The 14498-nt window shown below is 46.6% G+C and overlaps 1 protein-coding gene across 1 annotated transcript; it reads right to left on the bottom strand.

The window, feature by feature from the left end:
* Positions 1–454: 454 nt before the first annotated feature.
* On the bottom strand, positions 455–13432 carry LOC134094414 (pyruvate kinase PKM-like). The gene is made up of 11 exons (XM_062547924.1): positions 13415–13432; positions 8779–8940; positions 7526–7617; positions 6682–6813; positions 5967–6153; positions 5331–5601; positions 5086–5236; positions 4293–4445; positions 3134–3300; positions 1553–1734; positions 455–1042 (listed from the first exon to the last, which is right to left on the bottom strand). Exons 2-11 carry the CDS (start codon positions 8930–8932, stop codon positions 936–938), a joined length of 1596 nt encoding a protein of 531 aa, XP_062403908.1. The 5' UTR covers positions 8933–8940; positions 13415–13432; the 3' UTR covers positions 455–935.
* Positions 13433–14498: the final 1066 nt, after the last annotated feature.

Genomic DNA, 14498 nt, shown 5'->3' with positions numbered 1-14498 from the left:
ACGTCCTGTGGATGATGAACTCTCCAAACGTCAAAGTTCATGTTAAGAAGCATTACAATTATATTGATTCATCCTGTATCCACAGGTTCACACAGAAGACCTCTCCATCTTTACTTCTAAGAGCCTCTGCCTTTCTGGGATAATCTTTTTCATACCCGATCACCTTCTTGTAATGTTAGTCTGGTGAATGTGTGTGAATCTGCAGTAATGTTAGTCTGGTGATTGTGTGTGAATCTGCAGTAATGTTAGTCTGGTGAATGTGTGTGAATCTGCAGTAATGTTAGTCTGGTGAATGTAGAAGGAACTGATTGGAACTGAACTGTAGTACTCATGGCTGCCTGTAGATGGCACTGACAAGAGGCCTGAAATCGACTTTCCTACTTCTGAACCGAAGTGATGAAATCTAGTGAAAGAGTGTGAGTGAAAGAGACAGAGAGCGACACATCACTGCAGGTGGTCATCTCTTTAATAGGTGGACATAATCCGGTCGTGATTGGGCCCCCGGTGTGTGGTCAGTGTCTATGAGTCGGCCCAGAGGCCACGTGCAGCCGAGAGGCTGGTCATCGCAGGAGCGGAGAGGTCAAGAGAGACCCCCACTGGTCTTCTGCAGAACTGCAGGGTCTTCACGATTCCCAGCGCACTGTAGACACACACACACTCACACACATGCACATACACACACACACACGCTGCTGATGATGGCCCAACGCTGTTGCTTGTCTGGATGGGGCGGATGACACACCGGTTTGTGGGTTGGTTGGTGTGGGGAGGAGAGTTACACAGTTACTGAGGGAGTGGCGTCCTCCACGTGTCGTCTGGGAGGCTTGAGTCAGAGTCCTTACATTCCACATGTCTGTGGAACCACGTGAGTCTCATGGATTCTTGTTAAGGGGGTTTGGGGGGGTCGGGGAAGTGGTTCAGTCCATAGGTGGCGCTCAAGGCACCAGAACAACACGGAAGGTGTTGGTGTAACCGGCGCCGGGGCGCCAGCCGGTCACCACGATCACCACGTCGCCGGACTTGAAGTACTTGCGGTGCTTGCCTGCGTGGAGAGAAGAAGGGAGAAGGTTTGACTCTGAGCCAGGACAGAACCAATTCCAACAGAGAGCTAAAACGAATAGCAGCATTTTCTTCCTGTCCACAGAGCTAAAACCCATAGCAGCATGCTACTTCCTGTCCACAGAGCTAAAACCCATAGCAGCATGCTACTTCCTGTCCACAGAGCTAAAACCCATAGCAGCATGCTACTTCCTGTCCACAGAGCTAAAACCAATGATACGTATATATGTCTATGGCTAAAACCCATAACTTCCAGTTTACGATGGAACTAAGCTAAGACGGAACTTACGTTCAGCTGGTGCAACCAGCTGCTGGTGGTAAAACTAAAGGAGCGCTGGACGCTTCTGTGTGATTGGTCAGGTGGAGAGACTGGCCCCTGATTGGTCAGGTGGAGAGACTGGCCCCTGATTGGTCAGGTGGAGAGGCTGGCCCCTGATTGGTCAGGTGGAGAGACTGGCCCCTGATTGGTCAGGTGGAGAGGCTGGCCACTTACCCAGCTCCATGGCGAAGATGACGCGCTGGTCCACGTCCTCGGCCCAGACGTCGTGCGCGGGCTTGTTGTAGAAGACGGGCTTGACGCCGCGGTACACGTGGCACTGGCGAGACGTCTGCTCGCTACGGGTCACGGCCATGATGAGGGAGCGAGGCCTGTACCTGGACAGCAGGTGAGCTGACCTGCGGAGGGACAGGGGTCAAGGGTCAAATACACCTGAGATTACACCTGGGACTACTGTTCACCTGGGACTATAGCACACCTGAGACTACTGTTCACCTGGGACTATAGCACACCTGAGATTACACCTGGACTATAGCACACCTGAGATTACACCTGGGACTATAGCACACCTGAGATTACACCTGGACTATAGCACACCTGAGATTACACCTGGGACTATAGCACACCTGAGATTACACCTGGACTATAGCACACCTGAGATTACACCTGTGATTATAGCACACCTGAGACTACTGTTCACCTGTGACTATAGCACACCTGAGACTACTGTTCACCTGGGACTATAGCACACCTGAGACTATAGCACACCTGAGACTACTGTTCACCTGGGACTATAGCACACTTGAGACTACTGTTCACCTGGGACTATAGCACACCTGAGACTACTGTTCACCTGGGATTATAGCACACCTCAGATTACTGTTCACCTGGGACTATAGCACACCTGAGACTACTGTTCACCTGTGATTATAGCACACCTGAGATTACACCTGTGATTATAGCACACCTAAGACTACTGTTCACCTGTGACTATAGCACACCTAAAACAACACCTGGCTATATCAGCACCTGAGTTCTTATATACTACTGTATACTGTATGTACATATACGCACATACTGTATGTAAGTAGTACATGTATGTAGAATATTCTAGCGCGTTGCCTTGACTACGACCCGTGTGCAACACTGAGGAAACGGATCTGCTTCACGCCGCTCTGGAGCAGATCCGTTTCATGGGTCAAAAAATAGCCGCCATGTCAGTGTCTGCGCAGCGAGTGTGTGTTGTGCACTTATGTGTGTGTGTGTGTTTAAATGTGCCTGTGTCCATGGTACCTGACAGAGAAAGCCACAAATCTCTGCCATGTCAGAGGTCAGTGGTAATAGGTCAGGAAAGGTTGCAGTGTGAGTTTCTCTGTCACAGCACTGTGCTCTGCAATGCAAGGCAGTGATGGATAACAGGCGGGTATGGGTGTACAGTATGTGTGTGTGTGTGTATGTGTGTGTGTGTGTGTGTGTGTGCAAACAGCTTGCAAAGTACTGTGCTACCTCTGCTATTATTGGCAGTCGCCTCATCTGCTGGAGACGTTGCTAGTCCTATCACTGGTCCCTGAGCTGGCGTGTGTGTTGTACTGCACCATTGCGTGTGCATTGTACCCTGTGCCATTTTCTTCATGTGGATATAAATAAATGGTTAAAAAGTCTGTATGTGTGTGTGTGTTTATGTGTGTTTGACATGCACGCATGTTCTCAGACCTACAGCATTTGGAGCAGGTGATGATGTGTTTGTCCATGTGTGTGCGTGTGTGTGTGTGTGTGTGTGTGTGTGTGCTCTCTGACCTGCCGGACTTGGTGAGGACGATGATTGCGCTAGCGCAGCACTTGAAGGAGGCCTCGACGGCGCCCATGGCAACGCACTCAGTGGGGTCACGGGTCAGATGGGAGGTACGACGCAGCTCCTCGAACAGCTGCCTGTGGAACATGGCGGCCTCAGCCTCACGGCAGATCTGAACAAACATAACACATAAAAAACTTTATTTTAACATAAAAACAGTGTTTTGTCAAAAGTGATGTTTCAGAGTATTACATCAAACTGTTGTATTACATCAAACTGCACTGATTGGTTCAGGTTATATATTTATATATTATATATTTTATTACATACAGTACATAATATATAAACGGAACAATATCTATATACAGCATGGCCTGCTTTAACTGATTCATACTTCTTCCTTGATGAAATTTATTCAGGATGTAGCATGTTGATTTGTTAGCCTAGATAGAACATGACACAAAAAACACTCATGCATAGCAAACTACGTAACGTCATGCGTTTACTTAACCCAAGCAGACAACTAGCTATTCCTCAGTGCTAAATCCCAAAGGGTGACCACAGGGTGACCTGTGCAAGTGGCTACTGCACTGAACTGAGTGACCACTGCAGGCGGAGGCGGAGAAGTGGACGTCCGCCATTAGCTGGTCGCACAGCAGGTCGGGGGAGTCGGAGATCCATAGCGACGCGTCACAGGCCTAGGACGCCACTGAGCGCGCTCAGCCCACGACACAACCCAGCATGCAACAGGAGCTATTCAAAAGGGCTTAGTGGAGAACAAGGCCAGGAGGCAAGCAGGCAGGCAGAGAGGCAGGAACACAGCACCATTAGGAAACACAGAGTCACACACTTATAAATGGTTAATAATACAAAAGCAGCACAATAGTAAAATAAACAATCACTAAAATTATGTTAAAAACCATTTCCAAGCACACATCATTGAGGATGCTTATTTCTGGATCAGTCAACCACCGCTACTTGAGCATCAGTCAATCAGACAGACACAGAAAGGCTACAAGCCCACACTACATGCCCCAACTCCAATGATCCAGATTAACGTGTGAGCCCAAAGTACATGCCCCACCTCCAATGATTCAGATTAACGTGCGTGTGATCCTGAAAACTGCCATAGCTACTGTGGTCCGTAGGGGGCGCCCTGCTCACCTTGTGCTGCATGCGGACGGACTCGACGGGGTACTCTCCCTTGGCGGTCTCTCCACACAGCATGAGGCAGTCGACTCCGTCCAGCACGGCGTTGGCCACGTCGGTGCTCTCCGCGCGAGTGGGGCGGGGCTTCTTGATCATGCTCTCCAGCATCTGTCAGAAGACACACAGTGGAAAAGTGACCACTCAGGTACAGTAGCAAAGCGCTTAGCAATGCCATAACCCTGATCATAGCGTTATCATGACCCTACTACATTGCTAGGCTTAGGCTATCGCGCTAATAACACTACCTCCCTGCTAGGCTAAACGTTAATAATGCTACCACACTGTTAGGCTATCATGCTAATAATGGTATCACACTGCTAGGCTAGGGTGCTAATGACCCTACCATACTGCTAGGCTATCAAGCTATTGACCCTGCCATACTGCTAGGCTATCGCGCTAATGACCCATACTACTAGGCTATCATGCTAATAATGCTAGGCTATCACGTTAATGACCCATACTGCTAGGCTATCATGCTAATGACCCTACCATACTGCTAGGCTATCAAGCTAATGACCCATACTGCTAGGCTATCACGTTACTGACCCTACCATACTGCTAGGCTAACACGCTAATGACCCATACCGCTAGGCTATCACGTTACTGACCCTACCATACTGCTAGGCTATCACGCTAATGACCCATACTGCTCGGCTATCACGCTAATGACCCTATCATACTGCTAGACTATCACGCTAATATCCCTGCCATACTGGTAATCTATCTGCAGTGGTGCTGCACTGCTCACCTGCATGCCACAGATAACGGGCTTGCCCATTCTGTTGCAGCGGCCAGTCATCATCTTCTGAGCCAGGAACACCTTCTCAATGGGCATCTCAATGCCCAGGTTCCCGCGGGCGATCATGATGCCATCGCTAGCCTCCATGATCTCGTCAAACCTGTACCGATAGACAAACATCTTTTTTGAAAACTGACCGACTAGAATTATTTTGTGAGATTTGCTCAGAAGGATGTTCATGAAGAGACGCCTACTTGCGGCAGCCCTCGTGGTTCTCGATCTTGCTGAAGAGCTTGATGTCCTTGCCCTTGTCGCCCATGGCCTTCCTGACGGCGTGCACGTCGGCTGCCTTGCGCATGAAGGAGGCGAACACCATGTCCACGCCCTGCTCCACGGCGAACTCCAGGTTCTTGGTGTCCTTCTCAGACACGGCGGGCAGGTCCCACACGGCGCCGCGCACGTTCACTCCCTTCTTGCTGCCCAGTGTACCACCATTCTCAATCTCACACTCCAGGAAGTCAGCACCTGGGGACAGGTGTGCAGGTACAGGTGAGGTCGGGGGCAATGGTATAGAGGGAAGAGATATTACACAGTGGTGCAAGATAAAAGATGACTTGGAAGCATAGGAGCATATATATAAATGTATATAAGTGCCATCCTTTCTACCCATCTACTCTGTAAGTGCAACTGGAGCTCCATGTTGCTGTATGCATGTACTGGGTTATGCTTTGATGAGTCCAGGACAGATCAAATCTATTCTATTCTATTCAAATCTATTCTATTCCATCATATATGCCTACTGGACAATTACATTATCTGAAGTTAGTTAGTGCTAAACTGTGCTTGGCTTTAGGAATTGGGCTTCTTCTGTGTGAGGATGAAAGACTCACCAACGTTCTTGACCATGAGGCGGATGGAGCCGTTGTCAAGGTAGACGTGCTTGCCAGCCTCCACCACCTTGGGCATGTCCTTGTAGTCGACCCAGACGTGTGTCTCGTCGCAGTTCTCCTTGTACTGGTCGTCCATGCTCAGCTTGAGCATCTCACCCTTCACCAGCTTCACCTCCTCAGTGTCGCTCTGCAGGGGACAGGCCACAGACGGCACAGGAAGTGAATAATCTTAGACGGCACAGGAAGTGAATATTCTCAGATGGCACAGGAAGTGACTAATCTCAGATGGCACACAGGAAGTGACAATCTTAGATGGCACACAGGAAGTGAATAATCTAAGGGAAGAAAAGAGTAAATGGGGCTAACAGTTAGTGGCTAATTTCATAGACTGCATGAGGAGAGAGAGGGAAGAGAGGGAGATAGAGGAGGGAAGAGAGGAGAGAAGAGAGGGAAGAGATGGAGGTGGAGAGGAGGGAAGAGGAGGGGGGAAGAGAGGGAGATAGAGAGGAGAGAAGAGAGGGAAGAGAGAGAGGTAGAAAGGAGGGAAGAGAGGGAAGAGATGGAGGTGGAGAGGAGGGAAGAGAGGGATGAGAGAGAAGAGAGGGATGAGAGAGAAGAGAGGGAAGAGTGCATCAGGTGTGTCAGGTTGTCAGAAGTGCGAGCAGAGGAGGAGGAGAGGCGGGTGTTCAGAGAGGTGGGGCGGCGGTGTACTTACGCCCTTAATGAGACCGGTCCTGATGCAGGGACCTTTGGTGTCCATGGCGATGGCAACGGGCCTGTACTCCACGGTTCCAGGCTGGAAGCTCTCTGCAGCTTCACGGATGAACTTGATGGTTTCAGCATGGTACTGCAGACACACAGACAATATGCGTCAGTATACTACTCTACTGTATAGTTAACACTAGTTGTGTGATGGTGTTGGTCCAACAGTAACACTATAGTTGTGTGATTGGTGTTGATCCAACAGGGTACAATTCCAACTCCCATGTCACAGCGCCTTTGGCATGACGGCCTTGTGGGGGGGCACATTCCTGAGTATTTATACCTACTGCACACACACACACACACACACACACACACTAAGATGAGCTATGTGCTGTGCTGCAGCAGGTTCGCATGTTGGATGTCCCGCTAGTCACATATCCGTTCATAAATAATCTAAGAATAGACGCTGCTGCATGGACACCTGGAGAACTTTTGGCCCCCTATCAGAAACACGCAAACCGAGACTAGGAACACCAAGAGGTGAGGTGGCAATGACCAAATATGAGGTCCAGTTTTACTCTTAAAAATAGCTCCACCGGCCACAATCACTGAGCTCAGTCATGTAACGCTATTAGACGGCTACTAAATGACTATTACACGGCCCACGACCTTGACCTCTACTCGGCTAGTTCTGTGATTTACGGCTCTCTGAACTCAGTGAGCGTGGTGGAGCCTGATTCAAGGACACACTGACCTTGTGAGAGCCGTGAGAGAAGTTAAGGCGAGCGCAGTGGACATACTGACCTCGTGAGAGCCGTGAGAGAAGTTAAGGCGAGCGCAGTGGACATACTGACCTCGTGAGAGCCGTGAGAGAAGTTGAGGCGAGCGATGTTCATCCCAGCCTTGATCATCTCCTTCAGCTTGTCCACGCAGCGGGAGGCAGGTCCTGTGGAGACACCGCGGAGATGCAGATCTTTAATCTGACCAGACCTCTCAAATGACCTCAGTTCTCTACACACACCGCGGAGATGCAGATCTTTTATCTGACCAGACCTCTCAAATGACCTCAGTTCTCTACACACACCGCGGAGACGCAGATCTTTTATCTGACCAGACCTCTCAAATGACCTCAGTTCTCTACATGAAACGCTGACTTATGCACAGTGATACAGAGACTGATGCTCCTGTGCTACAACACCCTGTGTTTAATTCAGCATTCACAGCATTTCAAATGACCTCAGTTCTCTACATGCACAGTGATACAGAGACTGATGCTCCTGTGAGGCTGTGCTACAACACCCTGTGTTTAATTCAGCATTCACAGCATTTATTTATCTATTTTAATCAGGCGGGATGGTGGAGAATGACAGGAAGTGAGTGGGAGAGAGAGTCATGCTGCGGTCCAGATAGGACCACGGGGCGGGAGTCGAACCCAGCTGGGGCCATTCATAGCCTTTATGCCGCATTGTTTAGTGGAGATACACAATATTCAATGAGTTTGATATTCAATTTCAAAGTAATTTCGCCCTATTGCCAATGACAGTGTGGAACAGGTTTGCATAACATTTTTCATTGGCCTATGACCAATGCTACGCCAATGTTATCACAAATCTATAGATCTATTGTGCTATTGTGCGTTATCAATGTTTTAGCGTTAGAGCATTCCATGAGACCAAACACTTCCACAGGGCTTGAATGACAAACTGGACCTGACTGAACTCAACTCCCCCCACATCATGACCAACAGAACACAAACTGGACCTGACTGAACTCAACTCCCCCCACATCATGAACAACAGAACCCATTCTGGCGCTCCAGCTCCATTGCGGTCAGCCCCTCGGGGGCGTTGGAGGCCAGCAGGGCGTCAGTGGAGCGAGTGACGGAGCAATGAGTGGGCCGGACCAGAACAGACTCAACACATGAACAGAACCAAGTAAACAGGCCCCTATAGCCTGTGCAGCTATTATCGTATGTAAACAACCGTCTACGGACAAAGTAAACAGCCCCCATGGCCAAAAACATAGCGCCTTATGGCTAAGAAAACAGCCCCCTATGGCCTGTGTGGTCACTACTGTAAGCTATGAGGGACGCTGTCGGGGTACTGACCGATGGTGCAGACCATGCCTGTGTTGCGGAACACGTTGGGCTCGGAGTCGATGTCTAGCAGACACATGTGCTCCAGATAGGTGTCGGCCATCGCAGCATGTAGCTGCTGCTGCTGGATGAAGGCAGAGCCCATGTCTTTCATCTTCTGAGCCATGATGAGTCCTGCACAACACAACACAACACAACATGTCTTTCATCTTCTGAGCCATGATGAGTCCTGCACAACACAACACAGCACAGCACAATGTAATGCAGCACAGTACAGTACAATATGTCTTTCATCTTCTGAGCCATGATGAGTCCTGCACAACACAACACAACACAACACAATGTAATGCAGCACAGTACAGTACAACATGTCTTTCATCTTCTGAGCCATGATGAGTCCTGCACAACACAACACAACACAACACAACACAACATGTCTTTCATCTTCTGAGCCATGATGAGTCCTGCACAACACAACACAACACAACATGTCTTTCATCTTCTGAGCCATGATGAGTCCTGCACAACACAACACAACACAATGTAATACAGCACAACACAACACAACACTACACAACACTACACAATATGTCTTTCATCTTCTGAGCCATGATGAGTCCTGCACAACACAACACAACACAATGTAATACAGCACAACACAACACAACACTACACAACACTACACAATATGTCTTTCATCTTCTGAGCCATGATGAGACCTGGGGCCTGTACTACGAAGGGAGCTCAACCTACCCATATGTAACCCAGGGTTACTTTGCTAAACCGGGGTTGACAAAACCTGGTTATCTTCATTGGTGCTAATCGGTACTACGACGCTGAGTAAGAAGTTGATTTGTTGAACTGGGGTTAACCTCATCGGAGTTGGTGCGCGTTCACATAAAATGGGCGGGTTGCAGCGCAAAATCACCACTTTTAATGATGACGCGATCACGCTATTTTACGCATAAGGAATGAGCAATGATTATAAAAAAAGTTGCGAGGAATTAAAACCCACTTTACGATAGGCTACATCAAATACGTCGGCAGCAAACAAAGCAAGACGAGGCTGTTGGCAACGTAGGCTATTGCAGATCGGATATATGAAAGAAAGTTTTATTTCATGTTCCTTAAATAGCCTATGTGTTACGGAGGATTAATAGCTTGCGGAATGTCTGAAATGTGTTGAAATAAATACATTTTGAGTTCATAAGAGTCCTACAGATACAACACAATTCATGCCATGTATATAAATATTAATAAAGGATAATTGAATGTTTAGCCCCATTGACTGATTTAGTGTATGCCTATCCTGTGAACATTTTAGATGCAACAGCAGTGCCGCTGGCAGCAGGTGAAAATGAAACTCAAAAACATTCAGAGGGTTTATAGGCCTAGTTATAGCTTGCATTAATATTTCTTAATTATGAAAATATGTTATATTGCCAATGCTTATAGCCTCCACTTTGCCTCGATCAGCTGACAAATGCAACGAATTCCCTCGGCTGAGAATGTATAGGCTATCTTTCATAGTGAATATTATGTGGAGAAAGATTCTGGCGGTCTTTAAAAACTCTCGCCTTGCGAAGAGAGGCGCTTACAATTTGCGCTCCAATAATGTATCTTCCAAGTAGCCTACGTCGACATTGTGGGGTGTGGTAAACCGCAAACCTCGGGTTAACCAAGATCATAACCTGCTCGGAGCAGGTTTGAGATGCAGCGTAAATTGCCATGGCAGCATACCTAGGTTAAAACCTATCCACCTTTCGTAGTACGGGTTAACCGGGAAGTTACGCCACACGTGATCAACTTACTCTCGAAGTTACCCAGCTAAGCCAGTAACCCCGCTTCGTAGTACAGGCCCCTGCACAACACAACACAACACAACACAGCACAACACAATATGTCTTTCATCTTCTGAGCCATGATGAGTCCTGCACAACACAACACAACACAACACAACACAACACAACACAACATGTCTTTCATCTTCTGAGCCATGATGAGTCCTGCACAACACAACACAACACAACACAGCACAACACAATATGTCTTTCATCTTCTGAGCCATGATGAGTCCTGCACAACACAACACAACACAACACAACACAACACAACATGTCTTTCATCTTCTGAGCCATGATGAGTCCTGCACAACACAATGTAATACAGCACAACAACACAACACAACATGTACCACAACACAACACAACACAACACAACATGTCTTTCATCTTCTGAGCCATGAGTCCTGCACAACACAACACAGCACAATGTAATACAGCACAGCACAACACAACACAACATGTCTTTCATCTTCTGAGCCATGATGAGTCCTGCACAACACAACACAGCACAATGTAATGCAGTACAGTACAGTACAACACAACACAACATAATATAATGTAATGCAGCACAGTACACCACAGTACAACACAACACAACACAACACAACGGAATGGAATGCAACACAGGACAGCACACTACAACACAATACAACACAACGGAATGGAATGCAATACAGCACAGTACAACACAACACAACACAACACAATGTAATGGAATGCAACACAGCACAGTACAACACAACACAATGTAACACAACACAATACAGAACAGCACAGCACAGCACAGCACAACACAATAGAGCACAGCACAGCACAGCACAACACAACACAGCACAACACAGCACAACACAGAACAGCACAACACAACACAACACAGAACGCTTCACACTCACTGCTTATTCTAGCACATGCTCATTCAACAGAATCTCTCAGGAGGCTGAACAATCCACTTGGGACACATGTAGGTGTGATGGAGGATCTTTAAATACCATTAAGAAACCTTTACAAATAATCAACTACTTATGTATGCTTTAAGTATAACTCAGCAGTGAGCTATGGTAATGCCTGAGCTATGGCATCTCTGGCAGTAAGAGGTGCATTAGTGCATGCAGGACATGTCAGCTGCCTTGCTCCTAACAGTTGCATACGTGCCTCAGCTGCCAGCTCTGAGGCTTGGGGTGAGATCAGATGACCGCAGATAATGCATTTGTCTCTGTTTAGGGCATAGCCCACATACAACATAATCACTATGCCATGAAGTAAGCATAGTAGTTTAGGGCATAGCCCACATACAACATAATCACTATGCCATGAAGTAAGCATAGTAGTTTAGGGCATAGCCCACATACAACATAATCACTATGCCATGAAGTAAGCATAGTAGTTTAGGGCATAGCCCACATACAACATAATCACTATGCCATGAAGTAAGCATAGTAGTTTAGGGCATAGCCCACATACAACATAATCACTATGCCATGAAGTAAGCATAGTAGTTTAGGGCATAGCCCACATACAACATAATCACTATGCCATGAAGTAAGCATAGTAGTTTAGGGCATAGCCCACATACAACACTAGCACTATGCCATGAAGTAAGCATAGTAGTTTAGGGCATAGCCCACATACAACATAATCACTACGCCATGAAGTAAGCATAGTAGTTTAGGGCATAGCCCACATACAACATAATCACTATGCCATGAAGTAAGCATAGTAGTTTAGGGCATAGCCCACATACAACATAATCACTATGCCATGAAGTAAGCATAGTAGTTTAGGGCATAGCCCACATACAACACTATCACTATGCCATGAAGTAAGCATAGTAGTTTAGGGCATAGCCCACATACAACATAATCACTACGCCATAAAGTAAGTAGGCGATAGTAGACCATCTAACTATTTTCCAAGATAGCTATTTCCAGCAGTGCATATCCTGCCGTTTAACTGATATAGTGTTTTAAATAAATGGCAGTGAGTGACATGTAAGGATGGGGCATACGTACACTAAGTTAATTCTACTTTAGCTATCTGATAAAGCAAATTATTAGACCGGGTAAACGTGTAATCACACAGTCAGCATACACATTGATCATTACAATCAGTCGAACATGCACATCTAAATTACAACCATACACAGATAACTACACCATCACACACACAGATAACTACACCATCACACACACACACACACACACACACACACACACACACACACACACAGATAACTACAACACCACACACACAGATAACTGCACCACCACACACACAGATAACTACACCATCACACACACAGATAACTACAACACCACACACACAGATAACTACACCATCACATACATAGATAACTGGGCAAACATTTCAGGCAATTAGACTATTTAAAATATGGTATTTTAAAACGAGCCTATTCATGCCTATCAATTTTTGAAGAATCCTCACGTTAAATTATTTTCCCACAAGTGGCACAAACTTTTCCTCAGTACTGTTAATAAACTGAAAATGGTTTTACAGCAGGCTACAAATCAGCCTTATAGTCGATATCCTACAGTCACAATTCTCTTTGCCTCAACACAGATTTCAGTCCACTAACACGCAGACCCCTGGCATCTTTTGCATTGCGTTGCCATCATCAGGCTACGTGGAGAAATGAGTGTTGCAGCTGTTAATTAAGTTTGGCCAGTTAAAGTAGGTTATTTTTCCTGATTCTATCCTCCTACTTTTGCATCAGTAATGGATTAGGTAAATAAACACCAAGTAGGCTAATGCCTTGTGCCCTGCCATCCTAATTGGCTGGTTCTTACCTTCGCCTGCTTCCAGAGACCTATGCGCTCAGCATCCGGACACGGGCTGCAATTAATCCCTAAACTAACCGGCACTACTTTCTGAGAGAGAGCGCGTAATATCCCTCCGCGAGGAAAACGCAGGATGTTTTCAAACGTAGCACAACATTACCGGAAAATTGACACCGTACATTTTGAGATACTTGTCATCAGCCACTAGGGATATAATATACCACCAATTTAGATTTATTATTAGCCTTTTCAAATCACCCGGGATTATTTTCTGTCGAATCCCCAATTGCATATTCGAACAGAGGGGTGTGATACGGTAGAGGTCGCAACCAATCAGAAAACCTCATGGGGTACTTAAATCTACCTTATATACATTTCAGAAAAGTCTACTTTAGCTCGGGGTTCGTCATGTTGTCTATTTACGGTATGCAATTATATTTTTGGATCAAGGAAATCTTAAATGCGTTCTGTGAAACATGAATAACACCCTGTTTATATTGGATATCTGTTATGATTGGGATACAATCAAGTGAGTTTGAGAGCCAGCTGGAGCAGTGCCACAGTTTAATGTAAGCGAAGCTATAAGTGAAATGGGCAGATGACTGAATCTGCTGCAGAGCCCTCGGATGCACAGAGCTGTGCATGTCATTCAAACAGAGATCTATATTTATGCTCCCGAGAACATTGCTCTGATAGAGAACAAGTGCGTATTGTCCTGGCTGTCCCAGCAGCACCTGTATTAGTAGCCTGCTCGGCCCCCCAGTGAGTGGCATATATATGGAAGCCTATACTGTGTGTTGTGTCATGTGTAAAGTGCTGCTAGGCCCAATTAAAATATCTCTAGTTGAAATGGGATGCTATTATGGGATGCCTGCCAGATGTATCCATTTACTCCTCAATCATACCAGATCCCTATTCGTTCCCTCGCTACCTGCAGCCAATGGATGGATGGATGGATGCGTTTTCTTTGTTTGTTTAGGTGGGTAGCCTATACTTTAATTTCATTACACCTAGTTATTCCAGCGACACATTGATCAGCATCTCTGTGAATGTGCCAGTGCTAGCTAGCTTGCAGGCTAATTTTCAGCTGCAT

Source organism: Sardina pilchardus, chromosome 10 (genome assembly GCF_963854185.1).
Source record: "Sardina pilchardus chromosome 10, fSarPil1.1, whole genome shotgun sequence".
NCBI lineage: Eukaryota > Metazoa > Chordata > Actinopteri > Clupeiformes > Clupeidae > Sardina > Sardina pilchardus.
The sequence above is the reverse complement of the archived record's forward strand: the minus strand, read 5'-3'. Positions and strand labels throughout refer to the sequence as shown.

What these genes read in the sequence shown, in the direction of transcription:
- LOC134094414 (XM_062547924.1), bottom strand. Translation starts at nt 8,932, where the DNA reads ATGGCTCAGAAGATGAAAGACATGGGCTCTGCCTTCATCCAGCAGCAG. An exon ending in CCTCATGGTCAAGAACGTTG is followed by an intron (nt 5,602 to 5,966) that starts GTGAGTCTTTCA and finishes ACCTGTCCCCAG; the next exon opens with GTGCTGACTTCCTGGAGTGT. An exon ending in CATCTTCGCCATGGAGCTGG is followed by an intron (nt 1,043 to 1,552) that starts GTAAGTGGCCAG and finishes CTCTCCACGCAG; the next exon opens with GCAAGCACCGCAAGTACTTC.